At 38.1% G+C, this 18985-nt stretch overlaps 1 protein-coding gene across 1 annotated transcript; it reads left to right on the top strand.

Moving 5' to 3' along the window:
• Window positions 1-47: 47 nt before the first annotated feature.
• On the top strand, window positions 48-11993 carry LOC121324878 (melatonin receptor type 1A-like). Its single transcript, XM_041267082.1, has 3 exons — window positions 48-171; window positions 6354-6551; window positions 11170-11993. Exons 1-3 carry the CDS (start codon window positions 48-50, stop codon window positions 11937-11939), a joined length of 1092 nt encoding a protein of 363 aa, XP_041123016.1. The 3' UTR covers window positions 11940-11993.
• The last annotated feature ends 6992 nt before the right edge of the window (window positions 11994-18985 follow it).

Below are 18985 nucleotides of genomic sequence, written 5' to 3'. Positions count from 1 at the left end.
CCGAGGGGCTTGACAACCTAGCCGAGACAGGTTACCGTAGACTCAGCATGCGCCTCAGCGTGGCACAGCCCTCCTATGCAGACTGTGGCACCTCCCCACAAAACGTGGCCCCCATGCGCACACCGCGCAGCTACGAGGGCTCAGACATGGTGGAGAGCGACTACGGCAGCTGTGAGGAGGTCATGTTTTAACCCTCACCTTCCTTGGGTAAACCAGAATCTTGACTCCTGGTTAAAGATTGCATTAAATAAACAGAAGCACTGAAGACACATGGCACTGAAGTCCAAAAGACAAGTTCTTCCTCATCTTCTGAAGGCTCAGCCACACAGCTGATAGCTTTTTGTGGTTCAAAGGGACACACTTTTCATTCACAAGCAAGCAAAGAGCCCCCCGATAGAGTTTTATCCTACAAACTCATTGCCCTGTTTACAAGAAACAGTGATAGAGGCACCAACAGGACTCCTGATTATGATAACTTTCTTCATACAATCCATCCTGCCCAAAACAAAAAGGTTTTTAAGATCTCTGTGTTGGCTATACGTGTGCTGACTGTCTTGTATTTCAGTATCGTTGTTTTATAAATGTTCTAAATGAGTACGATAGCCTAGATAAGTCTCTGATTTGTATCAGCAGCCCTGAGATGTTCTGTTCCGTCCTTTATCTGCACTCTATCAGTGTTCTAAAGCTCTGCACACTATCATCCATTGCCTCCTATCAATCTGTCTGAGTCTAAGTGGTATACAGGTTGGAGCTGTGAATGATAGATTTGTGGTATGCTTAAAGGCAGTAAGAAAGGACTGGCTGCATTGTATTTCTTAGATGGTACCAGGTTTCTTTCCCCTTGGTATGAACATGGCAGGCCATGGCGTAGTAAAATGACGTGTTTGTAATATGTGCCACTTTGCATTGTCTTTACATGTTGTCGTTTTTTGTACTGTTTCTCTGGATTAAGGGTCTGCGTATGTGTTAATCTTATTTGCTTGTTTTTGTAGTTAAGAAATAATTTGATGTAAAAAGTTAACAAACTAAACACATGTTGACTTTTATAAACTGAGCCCTTTTAGCTCTTAAATATTTATTATGCTCCTTCGTTATTTCACGATTCCATAATCTGCAAGCATTTTATTTTGGTTATGTCATATGAAAAAGATTCTATTCCCATCAAAGTTTTGTTTACGAAATCAGAAAACATGTATCTGTTTTTCTTTCATGCAATTTTGAACGTGAAATATTTGACATTATCGAGTTTGAATACAAAAGCTGTTTAAAGTCATTTTGAATGAATGATTTATTAACATCAAAGTTTGTAAGGCTCCTGGGCCCATATTTTTAGAAGTCAGTCCCAAAAAAATTTATGCTCAAACAGCAAAATAGAAGATTTCAAAAAATGGAGCCCATTGACAATCTTAACCCACGTTAAGATTTAAGAATATGACTTCTGAGCTTCCAATATGACATATTTTCTGTATTTTTATCGAATGGTTTACTATAACTAAATAGAATTTGCGATGTCTGCTGCTTGATGCTTGAAAGACGTGATGTCATGATGTCAAAGTGAATCAATTAGAGCACTGAATGTGTCTCACTGGGGTAAAATAAGCCTTTTCATGTTTCCTTCTACCTTGTATTTCTAACCATGGTATTCTAACCACGCATGGCTACTTGCTAATAAGTACCATGGATACAGTATATAGAGAAAATCATTGTAGATTTCAATTGGACGCTTTTGTGACAGGCCAGATTTTTTTTTTTTTTCTTGGGAGCATGAGATGGAGCAACTGTTAATAAAAAAAAAGAGATTATACGGTGATTTTTTTGCAAAATGTTTTATTGTGTTTCTATCTTAATATGGGTTTCCCATGTTTACATTTTTGTTTCTCTTTAAGAGAACTGTATGATTTATATATATATATATATATATATATATATATATATATATATAATATATATATATATATATATATATATATATATATATATATACATATATATAAAGTCTACTTAGTTTTTTTTTTACTACAAGCCACAGCAGTGTTGTTTTGCTGCAGGGACCCTGTCGATGCAGATTAGTTCCACCAGAGGCCGACAAAGCAACTTTAAATTCACAAAACCGTCAAAGTACGTATACGCATTGAATCAATTTTGCTTGGCGCTCACCTGGGTTGTTTTAGTGCAACAGTATGAATATTTATGTCATGAACTTCATTCAGACTCACAGAAGGCGAAGATTGAAACAATATTGCTGCCAGAATCGAAGTATTAAATATGCAAGCACCACACGTGGCGTTTAACAGACATATATTGGCATTTGAACACAGATAATAATAATATCTGGCATGGTGGTTCCAACATTGATTGTTGATGTTTAGGTCTACTGTACTGCGCAGTCTTCACCAAACTGGGGTCAGAATGCCGGAAAGGTGTTCCGCATGTGTCTAGTCTCACAGCGCAGCAAGCGGATAAAATACCGCAGTGCCATCTGAAGATCGTCACCTGCTCACACCTGCAAGCTGGGCGTGTCTCTGTCCTCCAGGCTACAGTAACAGGATATGCTTTATTGCAGGAAATGTACTTTTATTCTCTCACACTCTTGCTATCACAGGGCCGCAGTCAACGTGCTATCCCCGTTGTCTTTCCCAGGGATGTATTAGCTGTTCGGGACTGTTTCACGCCCCACAGTTCACTGAGCTCGGAGCTACACTCAGCAGGGGACATCTTTAGGGAAAGTAAATTAATTGCTTGCACACACAAACTCCATCCACCGAGAAGCTCATGTCAGACCTGATGCATACGTATATGTATTTTTGCATTAAATGAATAGTAAGCATGAAGAAAATGTTTGAAGATCTCACAAATTACTTTGCTGACCGTTTTAGTTCCCCTTTTCATGCGCATTTCCACTTAACATATAGTGTATATAAGCAACTCCCATCATCCAGATCCGTAGCAGATGTTAATAAAACAAACTTTATTCTTGCATTATCAGAATAGTATTTTACTAACGCGTTTTGACGAACACATATCTGATGAACTAACTAACTAACTGGGCTCTGGACCATAGAGCATTGCATAACCCTGTAAACACATTGTCCTGTTGCAGTAGCAGAGCACAGCCCCCGCTCGCTCCAATATATACATACTTTTACTTTATTTCATTGGATTATAGTAAAACATATGTCCATCATTACATTAAACATATCTATTGGAAAAATCCTGCTGAGAGAATATGTTTAATGTTTTATAGCTAATGATGAACTGTTCACAAGGAAGAATATTCAACATGTGACAGAACTGGTCTTGACACAATTGCTTTTGAAGTGTAACTCGGACTAGCCCGAGGAATTAATCAAGTAAGCCAACAGCATTGTTTTAGTCGCTGCCAGAACCACCCAAACCAGACTATCTGTAACATTTAATGCAATGAGTTTCATGCCAGGGGCACCATTGGCACCCGGTCCCCTCCCCACCCACATACTGTACTATGTGTACGATTAATAATCTATTTAGAAACTGTAAACATACCAGTATATTGTATTACACCCAAAGGCTCTGAGCGCACACACCCCGCTGAAGACGATTTCCTTGTTGTTTTGAGTCCATTGATTTTTAATAGTTCTGGATTTTAACTTTGGCTGCGCACTGTGTTACCAGGACAGCTTATGTGAAAGAAACTGAGTATTTCATCACACCGATGAAAGCACAAGCTGTCTTCGACGCGATCTCCTGGACGCGGTCTTCTCGAGCGGTCACGCTTTTTCAGCAATTGTTTTGTTTATTTACATTTAAGAACCTGTTTGCTAACATGCTGATTAACGTTTATTTTGTGTTCCTGACTAGTTAATATAAACAAAAAAAAGGGAAAATAATGCATTTGTGAATTACCCTTATACAGAACCTCTTCATAGTATCTTGCCTGCTGCATGCTTGGGGCCATGCTTCAATACAATACACCGTACTACCTAGTCTCGTCAGATAATCAAGTGTATTTTTTATGCATGTGCATTGCATACAATTTGTGCCAACTTTAAAAATCGTATGATCATTTAGTCATTTACATTGAAATGAATGCTTAGCAAATATGTACTTCCAATGAAAATGCAATTTGCATCAAAATGTTTTCAAAGTGAAGGGAATGCATTAGGATGTTTATTTTACCTGCTAAACAAAGAAGCTAAAATGTACAGTATGCTATTGTTTCACCTGTTAATTGGTTTTCCCATACGCAATTGCTTTTATTCAGTTTCAGTTTACTTACTGTTGTCTTGCTTGTATACCAAGTGTGTTGAAAGATCGATATCATTCTATTTTCAGGTCAGTTTCTCTATCACAGAGCAAATCTTTTGACACATACTGACCAGGAAACTGGAGTTTTTCTACATCACACAGTACCTGACAGGGATTGCATTGGCGAAACCGCTAAACCAGTCATGTTCTAGACTGTGCTTATATCTGACATGGGCTTTTCTTTTTTTAGTCCTACTCATCTGAGCTAGATCAGTTACCCTTACATACTGGTCTACAACTTTTTAGATGTGTCCTGTGTCCTCGCGCACAAGGAAGGAATGGCATGGTAAGGCCAGCTCACAACATCGAGGGTAAAACGTTAACCCCTCATAAACATTAATGGGGTGGACATTAAATGTTCAGTGAGAGTGTTCCTGACAAGCCACGATGTCAGTACTCGATTGAGGTGTGAATCCAGTGTATCCATTCTAGAACTGTAGAGTTGGCAGAACACTTGCAGCAGTAGAGCAGCAGGCAGAGAGAACAGGGTGAAAGCACCCTCTTAGATGCCTGATTAATAATGCATTGGGTCAAAGCAAACCACATGGCTGGAAATGACCTTCGTCAGCAGCCACCACAGCCACTAAGGGCAGTTGCTTGGAACTGTGTTAGGTTTGATCCCCATGCACTTGAAACATTTCCAGCCACGGGGAGAATCATTGCACATCTACCGCCAAAAGTTTTGCATCAGCTAGAATTGCATAGTTGCAATTTGATTTTCAATGAGATACTCCTGCAAAGAAAAACGTTTGTAATTTAAACAATGTCAGGAACAGTTATTGGTAGGTGCCAGTGGATCCATAATGTAGCAATAGGTTTATAGCAGTATAATCAGTACTCAAACAGATTCAAATATTGCAATTGTCCCATTTAAACCTCCATGTTAATTTGTAGTTATTCTCAAATGTGACACAGATGTTTTTGGAAGTTGCAACATCGTTTCTAGATAATGTGCAGCTGATGCCACAAGTTTTGCATCACCCTATATAATTAATTCATTTCGCTAAAGTGGAATGAAACCTGCTGAATAATGTTACGTTAACATATTCAATTACATACTTTTGTATTTTTCCACATAAAATGAAAAAAAAGTGACATTTCGAAATTTAAGATGAAATACTGTACCACTGTTATGGCTTCTGATAGACCTTTGCGATATCATTTTGTAGTTTATTTGATTACTTGATGTTAAATAAAATATATAAATTATGTTCATATATGTTCGATTTATTTATTTATTTAATCCTAATATTCTAGATGATGCAAAATCTTTGGCCACAGCTGTAAACGAGAACACCCCTGGAATAGAGATGCTGCATCTTAATGACGCTGTCCTTCTGTCCCCTACAAATACTGGATCTGTACCAATACAGCAAACGATCTTTCAACAGATAACTGTTGACGCCTGTATCAACATAAATCCATTGTTCTTGTGTATTTAAAAGGGGAATTAAAAAGTCAAATCCGATTGAAACCATATCTGGTCACATGCATGTGGGCATGGATCCAAACCACGGTGGTAAAGTGATATTAAACTTGCTGAGCCTTTCCGTGTCAGAACAGGTTACTTACTGACTAATAGGAGAGAAAATAATTCAGATCATGAGTGCTTTGAGAACGGTAATCCATAGACTGCACCGAGTGCATTCTAAAGGGGAAAATCAACCAGAGTGATTGCTATCATTATTATCCTTACTAATACTAGTCGCAGCAGCATGTCCATTGCCTTTGTCAAATACAGGACAAACGTAAAACATGTTGTTAAAAAACAACACAAAACAACAAACGTTTTTTTTTAAAACTATCAGACTATTCACACCAATCCAAATGATTTAAAAGAGTTGTTTTAAATTATGAAATATGACATTTACTGAAACACGTGTTTTTAGTTGGTTAGAAGTATTTATAATTATGGGGTATATTATTTCATAATACAGTTTACAAACACTGAACTGTAATTCTGTTAGAATATAACAATTCCTGGCAATGAACTACATTTGTTTGATTAAAAAGAGAAGAGGAGACGGTGGTGTGTAGATCTACATATCCCGGACTGTTTATAAACCCAGTGCAAACCAGCAAAGAAAAACAAATATATACATTTCTTCGCACAATTTCTTCTGGATATCAGGACGCGAGTGGACTCCGGATTCCCTGGGTGGTAACTTTGCTGGCTACGGTTCTTATCACAACCATCGTGGTAGACATGTTAGGCAATCTGATGGTGATAATCTCGGTCTTCCGGAACAAGAAACTCAGGAAAGCAGGTAAAAACAACTTTTTTTTTGCTTCCTTTTAGTGCGCAATTGTACATCTTAGTTCTACACTTAGTTTAACCCATGTAATTAGCCAGCTGAAAATGTATACCTAAAGTAGTTCCAGACTTAAAGAAATACTTTTCTGTATTATTTATTTTTACAAGCAGCAAATCTGGATAGTCATTTGATGAACTGCCCCAGTCATTACACATTTGTAATGCAAATCCACTGATGTAGAACAACACGTTGCCCTCTGAGGACTGAGTGAAAGTGAAAGAGTTAAAATGACCACACACTCATGTGCTGTATACTGTACAGTATTCGTGATAGGAACTCCAAGCCCCCAGAGATGAAAGGATAGTGTATTAATCCGCCTTGCCTTTGTTTGATGCTCTGATAAGGGGTGACAGGGTTTAGCGAGAATCCTGAGACACTGCCTGGAATCCCTAACTTCCATTGATGTACAGTCTCTTGAGTCCTATATGAAGCTCCACAATACAGATCTTTTGAAGTATCCCCTTTAAGGGTGTTAATGGGTTCAGAAAGACTGCAGAGGTAGCCTGTAGTCATATGCAGAAGCAGGTGCAATAACAAAGGCAGCATGTTGATGTGCACTAACACCACAGCTTCAGCAGAACATGACTGAAGATGTGATGTATCTGTGTAGCTGCTACTACATAGCCAGCCTCTAGAGCACCCTCTTTGGGTGTCTTTTTAAGGACTATCTCATACCTAGTATGAGTATGATTCTTTTAGCAGAAAAGGCTGGACAGCTCCGCTCTCTACAGTATAAACAACAATAAGAAAATTTCATTGTCATCATGCATCTCATTGCTAGCTTTCCCAAGACTGGGTACAGTGTACGTCTATGGATAAAAGTTTTGCATCACTTAGAATTTTCTTAGGGTTGAGATTAAAAAAAACAAAAAAACAAAAAAAACCCCAACAACTATATAACATAATTTCAATATTTCATTGAACAGCAAAAGTCTACCGGAAGCCATAATAGTAGTACAGTATTTCATGTTAGATTTTGAAATGTCACATTTTTCAATTTGTCAGTTTTTTGTTAAGTATATGTAAAACTACAAAGTGGTATGTAACTCAATATGTTAACAATTTAAACATTAAGCAAAATCTGTTAATTCTATAGGACGATGCAAAACTTTTGGCCATAGCTGTATATGCTGTGCACTATGGTAAAACCGTAGCTGACTGTACCCACTAAAATACCTCAGTGATGCCACCTTTCCATAAAGATAGCATGTGCTTTGTTCTCTCAAGTTCCATTTATATCATCTCTGTAATCGGTCAGTCATTAGTTCCTCTGAAAGCTAAACAAAAGGAGAGACAACAAAAACAATTGACGTGTGATGGCCTTTTCAAATAGTTAACAGCAAATGGCTATAGCTCCTGTGCAGGTACCTCTGAAAAAGATCTTACCAATTTTTGGTAAATTGCAATTAACAATCCTCCTGTCTTTACAGCAATTCTGACAATGTAAAACAGAGAAAATAAAAAAAAAAGGTTTTAATTGGGCAGTCAACCAATAATCCTTTTTTTCTGTCTGCAAAGAAACACATGAGGTAACGATGAGATGCCAGTATAAACAAAGACACCACAACCCTGTCACATGGATCAAAATGTTAAAGACAATGGTTCGTGGAGATACATTAACCTCTGCCTGACCTCGGATAGCAAAGTCACAGCCATGGGTTTGATGGGTCTCAGATTTGTAAGTGTGAAAAAACTTTGTAAATGTAGGTGCACATTCCTGCCCAGCGAACACTGAGGTGTGCTGACAAGTTTCACATTATCAGATTAATAACAGTCCCACTGGAACGTGCAGATGCCAGAGGACTTTACACAGATTCTACAGCTGTATTTCCAAGGTATTATCTTTATGTCTGTGTTTTTTAATAAGCCTTTGTTTCTTTACCTTTCAGTCTGTGTGAATTTATTCCTAAAAGAGCAGGTCTTGACATTTTGGTACCATTTAACATCATGCTTCTTTTTTTTGGCATGTTTGTTCACATAGGTGGCTTATATACTACTGTGTAGTATATAAAACAAAAACATGATTGCATACAATATAGAACACTTTAACACACTATACAGCACACCTTTTCAATGATGAACAACCTGTATTTTAAACACAGTAATGATCCTAATAATATTAAAAAGGATATGCGTCATTTTCCTAACATTATGTCTGGAAGTTTGATTGAGTAGCATCATGGAATATAATTACAGTACAATAGAATCTCAGCTGTACGAACACCAAACTTGCAAACTGACCAGTCTACCCAACGCCTGACCTTTATCCAAAAGTATGCAATCACTCCACAGTTTGCACAAATATAATCTTTATTTTTATACATCACCTTTCATAGTGGACCACCATCACAAAACGCTTTACAAGATACGATACTATGGTGTATGAACTATGTATAAGCTGCAGAGTCACTTACAACGTCTCACCCAAAAGATAGAGCATAAGAAGGTTAAGTGACTTGCTTGGGGTCACATAACAAGTCAGTGTCTTAACTGGGATTTGACCTAGATACAAGCCTGTTTCTTTAACCACTAGACCACACAGACTCCAGTGCAACCAGATAGCCAGATAGGCAACCAGATAGGCACTCTTATGAAGAAGGACACTACTACAAACAAATGTATCCAGACAAAGGTGAGGCAGATTTCAAAGCAAGTTGGGCCCATTTTACTAGGAACATTTTACTGTAGTTTTAAACAAAGTTTAGGGTGTCGTGTACCCCCCCCCCCCCCCCCCCCCCCCCCCCCCCCCAAGACAAAGGAGTTGGGAGTCAAGGAACAACTGAAGAAACTATTCTTTTGGTTTAAAATAAAATTAAAATAGGTACTATCTTAACCCACATTTTTCATTGACATTAAATTTGATACGTTAAATTTCAATGTTATGTTATTTTGTACAATTTAAAGCCTTTCAAACTATAATAATATGAATATTGCATTACTAAGTTGGGTCCTTGTATTATTCACCAGATGAAAGGTGTTGATAACAGGTGTACACAGTCATTAAAACCGTGATAAAAGACCATTTCAGAGTTAGGTACAGCCCCCATTCCCATGGTGTTCATGACTCTGAAGTTCTATTGTAATCCACTGCTACATCATCCAGAACAGACAACTATATAGTTGCCTCCCAGAAAAGCTGAACACGTACAGCAGCTGTGCTGTATATTTCAATGAACAGAAAGGATGCACCATAGGCTGATCTGTTTAATAGGTCTTTACAACTGCCCTAGTTCTGTACAATGTGAAAGGTGTTAGCTTCCCAGCTTGAGTGCAATCAGGCAGTACTGTCAGAGGATTGCCGCTTCTTGTCGATTCAAGCTGCGAACACAGCCCAGCTCCTGACGCCCCTTAGCCACCTTGTCGGGGGAAATTAGCTCATTTTGAGTGACGTCTTGACATAGCCAATCAGATAACCCAGCCAAAGTCGGACAAAAGCTAACATAAAAAATGTGATACAGCATTTAATTGTTATGCTGATTATATTGATTTAAGCTGAAAATATTCCGACTATCTGTCTTGCTGACATTAAGCAATGGCTGCCAAAAAATTCAGATAAAATAGGTATGATGCTTTTGGGATTACAGAATCAACTAAATAATGTGAATCCATCTGATTTCACATTTGGTAGTTTCTCCTCTGAGCTGAAGGGTGAAATGAGAAATTTGGGTGTCATTTTTTATACAAATCTTTCATTCGAGCCACATCAGGAATGCAGCTAGCGTGTCTTTTTTTCATTTAAGAAATGTTGCTGAACTAAGATGTTCTCTTTGCAGAGAAACTGATGGAGCCTTTTATAACATCTAGGATTGATTATTGCAATGCTCTTTTCTCTGGTATTTCAAGTTGTGTTTTATCTCAATGCTGCTGCCGGAGTTTTATTTGATGTAAAATAAGAATGGTTTTCGTAACTATAAAATAACACTACTGAGCAGGAACATGGCCTGATTGAGTTCTCTAATAAGAGGGCTGTGTCCAGCTAACTTAAAATGGGGGTCTCTAAATGGTCTTTAATAACATGCAAACGAGAATAGCTCTCTAGCACATTTAGAGTGTTTTAATGTGACGAAAATACATTAGAAATAAAGACAGAGTAGCAAAGAAAACTATAATGAAGCAGTTATTGTAAAGCACAAGAATTTTACATGTACATAACTGAAGAGTCCAAACCAACCCTATAAGTCTTGACAGTATATGGTTATATAATACATATTTAGCTTGAAGCACGTTGCAAGTGCAGCACATCTCTGCTGCTCCTGCCATGTGTGAAATTGAGAATGGGGAAATAACTTCATGTCAAGTGCTGTTTCTCATCACTTTCTCTTTCCAAATCATTAAGCTGATTACAGTGCTGACCTGTTATGTAATTTCACTGAGGCACTGTGCAGCAATTGTATAATTCTTTCATTTTTTGTTTAAAAAATGAATACATAATTATTATGTGTGTGTTAAATTAACCCTCCGGTGTTCCGCGCAGCTCATTAAGAGTATGATTAACTCTCGAAACCTTGTCTGCTTTACATTTGTTTGAAAGGCGGTCTTCTAATCTGCTGCATCTTTGATATCCCTGCAGGACATGCCTTTGTGGTTAGTCTGGCTGTAGCAGACCTGGTGGTAGCCATTTATCCGTACCCTTTGGTTCTCTCTGCCATTTTCCGTGACGGCTGGAGCCTGGGCTACATCCACTGTCAGATCAGCGGTTTCCTGATGGGGCTGAGCGTTATTGGCTCCATCTTCAACATCACAGGCATCGCCATCAACCGCTACTGCTACATCTGCCACAGCCTCAAGTACAACAAGCTCTTCTCTAACAAGAACACCATCTGCTACGTCATCCTGGTGTGGGTCCTCACCATCCTGGCCATCATGCCGAACTGGTTCGTAGAGTCCCTGCAGTATGACCCCCGCGTCTACTCCTGCACCTTCGCGCAGTCCATCAGCTCACTCTACACAATCATCGTGGTGGTGGTCCACTTCATCCTGCCATTCAGCATCGTGACTTACTGCTACCTGCAGATCTGGATTCTGGTCATCCAGGTGAGGCGACGCGTCAAGCCAGACAACCGCCTCAAAATCAAGCCCCACGACATCCGGAACTTCCTGACAATGTTTGTGGTTTTCGTGCTGTTCGCCGTGTGTTGGGCACCACTCAATTTCATCGGGCTGTCGGTGGCCCTGAACCCAGGTCTGGGCCTCGTCATCCCAGAGTGGCTTTTCACTGTCAGCTACTTCATGGCTTACTTCAACAGTTGTCTCAATGCTGTTGTGTACGGGGTTCTGAACAAGAACTTCCGAAACGAGTACAAGAGAATCGTAAAGGCCATTATTAAGCTGCCTTGCTAAAAAAAAAAGTTAGAAAAAAACTATCCTGCAATTTTGTGAAAAGGAAACATTAAAAAGCAGCCATGTGTTGAGTGTAATTATAATGGACGATCATAGTTAAGAGCATGCTGAAACAAACCAAAAAAAAAAAACATTGACTGTAAATAAGAAAATACAGTATTTATGTCATGTTCTATTGTATCTTTTACCTGGTGTCATATATTTCAGTGCATTATGGGAACTTTGAACAACTTGTTTGTTATTTGGTCACCTGGCTGTTTTATGGTTGATATAAATAAACAGACAATCCTAAGTGTAAGGCTTATCAAGATGTAAAATTGTACTGACGTTTATATTCACCAAAAGCACCCCTCCCCCCCTCCCTCCTTACAACATGTTTCTACTGGTGTTGATTACAAACTCCATTTCAACCCACAAACCACAACAGAAATTACATTATAATTATATATTATAATGATATATATATATATTATATATATATATATATATATATATATATATATATAGTGCCAAAAGACATTCATTAGAACAACAATAAAAAAAGAAAAAGAAAAAAGCTAAAATTAGACAACATTTAAGCATTTTGAATCAACCATCCGAATTATTTTAAAACCACACTGAAATGGCTTAAGTGCTGCCCTTGTTCCAATCAGCACAAGGCAACTCCAGGCTCAATGAAACCAAAGTCTGATAGGGGATTCAGAAGTGATTAACTCTCTTTTGAAAGCTAAATCCCTCCAGTGTCTTTATCCCAGCCCTCCCGCTACACACGTTTCTGTGGTCTGCCTAGTTATTCTACCAAATGCCGAACTCCAGATAATGGAGATACAATTAATTTTCGATTTGTGTTTTAGCACCTTGGATTTATAAGGATAAAGCCATTCATACTGTAAGCTTTTTATGGCATTAAAACATTAGATTTAACATACAATTGATGTTGGCATATCCTTACAGGCAATACATCTTTAGTAGTATTTTTTTTTTTTTGCACTTTTAACATGCTTTTCCAATGGTTATTCTATGCATTTATCGTAGTTTACCATGTTTATTAATATGCTTTACCATACCTCTCTGTGCTTTACAATACAATTACACTGATTTATAAGAGATAACAATACCTTTAAATCAGTTCTAATCTGCATGGAAGTCATCCTTCTGCAAATGGTTGCCCTTTATAAAATTAGACTGAAAGTAGTTGAATATAACTAGATATTCACTTCTGTAATATAAAACTGCAGCATTGCTCAGTATATTTTTCTGACTTTAAGACCGCACTTAATAGAATTGCCAGTTTGCTGTGTTTATCCTCAGTCGGATTCATCAGATTCATATGTAAGGACTGACGGTGAGGTTCAGTGCATACTTGTAGTATTTATAAACATCAGACCTTACCTTTTTTTGCATAAATAATTGCATATCAAACAGATACAGCATCTGTATTACTAACTGCAAATCAGGAGAATCACAAAGAGTAACCTTTATGGTATATCCAAGTATTTATAGAGACTAAAAATGTAGTCAGGTAGAAAATAAAATAAAATCAGCCCAGCCTCCCAATCATGCAAATACAAAAATCCTTTTTTTATTGGCAAATGACATATCTTTAACTGGCAAACTAAAGCTCTGAGTGTGTGCCCCAAACAGCTAATGGCAAGTTCAGAGAAGGCACTTAAAACTTGATGACTATGGCTTCCCATATCAGGGGGTAGAAAAAGATCCTTTGACAGTGGATGCAGCAAAACATCCTAACTGATCCGAAGAATGGTATCCATCTACAAGTGTGAGAAACTGTGTATTCTGATCTTATTACCTTGACGTTGAAAAACTTAATTGAGTCTGCCGGAATCAGCTGCAAAGCCCTGAAAGAAACCACAACAAAATGAACCGGACTGTGAATTGCATTTCAACACAGCAGCACTGGAAAGTGACTTACAGGGCAGTTTCCCTACCCTACGTTTCATAGCGTGCTACAGGTCTGTCTTTTTAAATTTTTACCCTGTGAGAAATGCATGGTATAAATGTGTGTGTGACAGATATACATGTAATTACTGGAGAGCTTAGCCTCCCATTCACTTTCAGGTTTATCTGGGCTTTAGTGCAGAGAGTGACAGGCAGGACAGGCAGGTACAGTTTTCAGCACTTGAGAGCTCACAGACTCAATAGAAGGGGAAGTCCTTCAAGTCAGGATTAAGGTGTATAGGTGGAGCTTTGTGAAGAGACTATCATTGCCCTGGACTCAAGGGTATAAGAGTGTTTAAGTGGACATGTATAGCAAGTGGGACAGTACTAATCTGCACCCAACTCTGTAGCATTTACCTGCCCTCCCTGAGCAGATTTTGTAATTTAAGGATCAGTAAGTGCAAAGCAGGGTTCAAGGTAAATTGATGACAGTTAGTGTTCGAGAAGTGGATGCTAGTGTCAACCAGCAGACAGCCTTAAATGTTGGGACATTTAAAACAGCAGAGGGTGGATCTGAGTTCATCTGAGCATTTAGATTGTGTTTGGAAATTATTCTCTGCACAAGCTACAATGCATATTTTACAAATGACTGAAAGCTAGATTAAAAACCTGGACTGCTAAAGGCTCTGGGGCACAATCCAATAATGCACTTAGAAGTTCCCATAATGCATCATCTGTAAACTGGTTCCACAAAGGCTCCGACTAACCAAATTTTGATTGGTTCACCTGTCTACCATTTCTGCAAAGATCCTTGAAATTATTTTGCTGAAATGTGTAATTTAGTTTTTTCAACACTGGGCTTGCCATCTGTACTATACCGCGATAATCAACTGTATACATCTACTGCACTTATATCCACTTCAAACACTCAATTCAAAAACTCTTTTGATCAACCTATACCCTGTAGGAATAACACACACACACACACATATATATATATATATATATATATATATATATATATATATATATATATATATATATATATATATATATATCAGCAATCCCAGGAGGAACACAGACAGCGGATTGATGCAATCAATTGCTGTCAGATGCTCCAATAAAACATGTAGCTGTGGCTTATGTCAGCGGGGGAATAGGCTGATTAAATAAACTCCTAAGTCAAGTACACAAGCCATTTTGGCTAATGCTTTGATATTGAAAAATGAAGATGAGCCAATCAAAACCCTGATATTGTAGATCACCCAGGGAGGAGTTTGGAACATTGTTGCAACCATTGTATCAATGCCAAGAATGTTCAGATTTATAATATTAAAAAATAAAACAGCTAGAAGGTATCAAACCAACATATTTAAATGTTATACATTTATTTTAAATTAATCAAATTGTTAACTGCCTTTATCAGACTATAAGCTATGGCCCAGACCTCTTTGTAATATAAAGGTTTATCACAGCACACACACACAGAAACAAGACCTCAATTACTAATGTTCACCATGTTACTGTATATAATTAAACTAATCATTTAAAAAAAGTATATTGAATGTAAATATTCTAGTCACGCAAGGGCATAACGTACTTCTTTGACTTCCTTCTCAGGAACACTTACCAGCAATATTCTTTAATTGTACCATTCCCACCACCACCGTCTGTTCTCATTTCATGCTCAAAATAGTCTTTGCAATTCACCCTAAGCAAAATTAACCAAATAAGCTAAGAAGCTAAGGAAAGGAATATATTTTGCTGTCTTACTGCAGACATACACTTACTAGGAGATAAACTAGGGCACATTTATCAAGGGCTTTTACACCAAAATATCAAAAAACTAATAACAAACAATTAAGTCTTTAAATTAGTCATACAAGTTGTTTGCTACTTGCTTTGTCAACATATTACATCTCAGTGTAAAAACTTGAGAAAGATGACCGATGAGGGGAATATTTTAATTAACTCATATTTAACCTGTTTTCTGTTGCCTTTTCATTTTAAGGTTTCTACAATGAAAGATTGTGGTGAACTTAGCAGATCCAACAGTTATAGCTGAAAACGAGGCTGCATGTTGTCTGAAGACTTAAACAAGAACTTCAGCAATCTGCAGATATGACGTGTATATTTGGGAAGCCATGAAAGTGCAATTGCCTGCTTGTCTTGACCTAAAATGTTTGGTGTTGAATGGAGCACGATGGGACTGAATACTTACCAACTGCTACAAACAAATCCATCTTGCAGTTGCATTGATCAAAATTCATCAGTGACATCATTAGAAGATTCATTCAAGGAAGACCACACAGTGACATTAAAGATCTGAAGTTAATGCATACTTGTATTTATAGTTCACTTAGGCCATGGACATTACATTTCAACATCATCACCCTCTTCCCTTTTTTCAGGTTAATATTTGCAGCAGCGCCCTGCGGTACACATGCTCATCCAGAAAAGGTCTTGCAGTGTCATGACAACAAGGCGTCTTTGCTCTGTGTTTCTCTTTGGTTTTATTTCTAATGATATTCTATTAAACACGAGCAGTGTAAACAATGCTGTTTTGACTCTAGCAGACATACAGTAAGGGAATGTCTGATGGGCAGGTTTTGCATTGACATTCAGCCATTTTAAAAGTAGAGAAGCGTGAGCACAGAGCTACAGCAGCATGGCAGAAGCCTTGCTGAAAGGGCTGGGTGATTTAGACATGCCAAGCAGTATTAAACTACCTTGGATCAATCTGTCATTCCTAGTAAGCAGAACGGAGAGAGACAGGCAGTCACCGTGAACCTGAGAAACCAGGGAAGCGCTCACATAAACGATTAGACCCACAAGCAGTTTAGGGATCACAGAAAAGCCAATCCCATTGCAGTTAACTCAAACCGTCTAAGCCTACCATCTCTGGAAGTGATTACTTAATCGTGCCTGAGCTATGAAAAACATCAAAAACAGAAACAAAGCAGATACAATGTTTCAATGTCTTGATAAACGGTGACCCAATGTGAGTTATTGATCACATGATCTGATGAGTCAGGATTATACTAAGACCGTAGATAAATCCATTTGAATAAGAAGGGACAGAGTATGTGTTACCTGCTATTGTCAAAGTATATTGATGTAACCTATGATGCAAACAGAGAAGAAGGTAAGCAACAAGAGGTGTGTAAATGTGATGTTGGAGGGATGCTGTGAGGTGGGTAAATGTGATGATGAAAGGATGTGGAAATAGAGATTGGGAGAGATAATTGATTCCACATGTTTGTGTGTAGGTCTTCCTTGGAGTCGGGGACGTGCAATATTTTGAAAAATAATTTTTCTATATATATATATATATATATTATATATATCGATATATATATATATATATATATATATATATATATATATATATATATGGACAAATCATAATGTGATTTGATCATCTTTTGCTGGGAATCCACCATTAATTGGTGTTGGAAGATTATTATAAAGTAATTGAGTTCCAGGGAATATAACTCCCAATATCTCCATCCTGGTGTAGATTCAGCTTACTCATGCTACTATATTACAAACTAGAAAACACAAAAACTTGGTGGATGTTAAGTCTGAATTTTGCATCTGTACACTTGCAACTTACTTGATGCAGCCCTCCCTTTCCTAATTAAAACTGACATCTCTTGCATACGAACGATGCGTTGAGAGTCCCAGTTTAGCACTGAGCAGCGGGAAGTCTTTGCCTTTGTAAAGAGTGTCGTTCTGTTTTATTTATTTGAAGGCATTTGCAGAGGGTGTCTCGGAGCACTGCTGATTTCCACAGGGGCTTTGCTAGAGAGATGCTGGTGAGGGGGAGCTAAGCTTCTTATTGTGTCAAATCTTTCTGCACTATAATTGCCAGGTTGTTTGAGGCTGGATTACTTCGATGTGATGCGAACCCTGAGAAAGTGCAGAGCGGGGACCTTCACGGAATCCTAACAGCTCTGCTTTGCAATCATTAGAATGCGTTTTTATGCTGGCCAGAAAGTAGAAAGCAGCCCTCTTAAATCCTAATCCCCTGATTTGTCTCAGTTTCACACCTAATATGTGCTTAATGGGGCTGTTAAAGATCCAATGACTTTTGTCATAACCATTGTTAATTGCCAAGGAAAACCAGGCTGAGGAGCACAACCTGGGATTCCACGCAGTCATGATATTTTAAATTACATACCATACATGTTTTGTTGCTGGGTTATTTTTTTGGTAAATAAATTTGTAAGTCCTTGTGTGCTATTGGAGGAACTACAGTGCCCTGTGATCATTTAGGGTGTAGCCTCTATATTTTCAATACAATGCTGCCAAGAACAGAGACATTGTCCAGACTTGAGTGGCCTGCCCACATCAATGCACTAAAAGCACCCCTCTTTTTGATAACATGTTCATGAGCATGAGACAGAATGAATGTGTAATGGCTTGGGTATCCATCTGTTGCTATCTGAAACTGACAAAAGCAAAATTATTGTTCTCTGGGAATCTCAATCAATGCGTTTAAAACAAAATGAAATCCTTGTAGACTGGCAAGCTCTGACGTTTTAATGACAGGTTCCAGTGAAGAGGCCTTGCAGTGATAATTAAAATAAACATGAGCGTTCTCTGGTGATAGCTTAGAACAGGAGGTGTTGCCCTTGTCTGTGTAAATGCTGTTTTAGATCAAGCCCAGATAAATCAATCTCAGTCACGGGGGCACAGTCCCCAGCACCTCCCTAAGGATACAAGACATAACAATCAACTGTCTCAACAAAAGGAGGATGCATTTACTAGCATTATCACTGCCATCAAAAAGCATTCTGATTCTTGTCAATGAAAGAGGCGTATTATGCTGTTTGATATCTTAGGGTTTGTACTGTAGATGTTTACAGGTTTAGAAATAACAAACCAATCTGTAGCCTCTCCTAATACCACCCCCCTTGTCAAGTCTGATTGATTAGGGCTTGGAACCATTTGTTTTTCATGTCGATGTTATGAGTTGCTGTTCACTGTGATAGGATAGCGTCACGGCCAAGGCTGTTAACAGAGGAGGGAGAGACAATGTGCTGCAGTATAAAGTGGTGTTTTGCACAATTTTATTAATAAAACACAAACAAATAAGCAAGGTGCAGAGACACAAAATAAAAGGTTTCAACAAAACACTACAA

This window comes from Polyodon spathula, chromosome 12 (genome assembly GCF_017654505.1).
Source record: "Polyodon spathula isolate WHYD16114869_AA chromosome 12, ASM1765450v1, whole genome shotgun sequence".
Classification (NCBI taxonomy): domain Eukaryota; kingdom Metazoa; phylum Chordata; class Actinopteri; order Acipenseriformes; family Polyodontidae; genus Polyodon; species Polyodon spathula.
This window is presented reverse-complemented; position numbering and strand designations above follow the sequence as displayed.

Coding starts and splice junctions, on each gene's coding strand:
- LOC121324878 (XM_041267082.1), top strand. CDS start 48: ATGCGCCTCAGCGTGGCACAGCCCTCCTATGCAGACTGTGGCACCTCC. Junction 172..6,353: donor GGAGAGCGACTACGGCAGCT/GTGAGGAGGTCA, acceptor TTATAAACCCAG/TGCAAACCAGCAAAGAAAAA. Junction 6,552..11,169: donor CAAGAAACTCAGGAAAGCAG/GTAAAAACAACT, acceptor ATATCCCTGCAG/GACATGCCTTTGTGGTTAGT.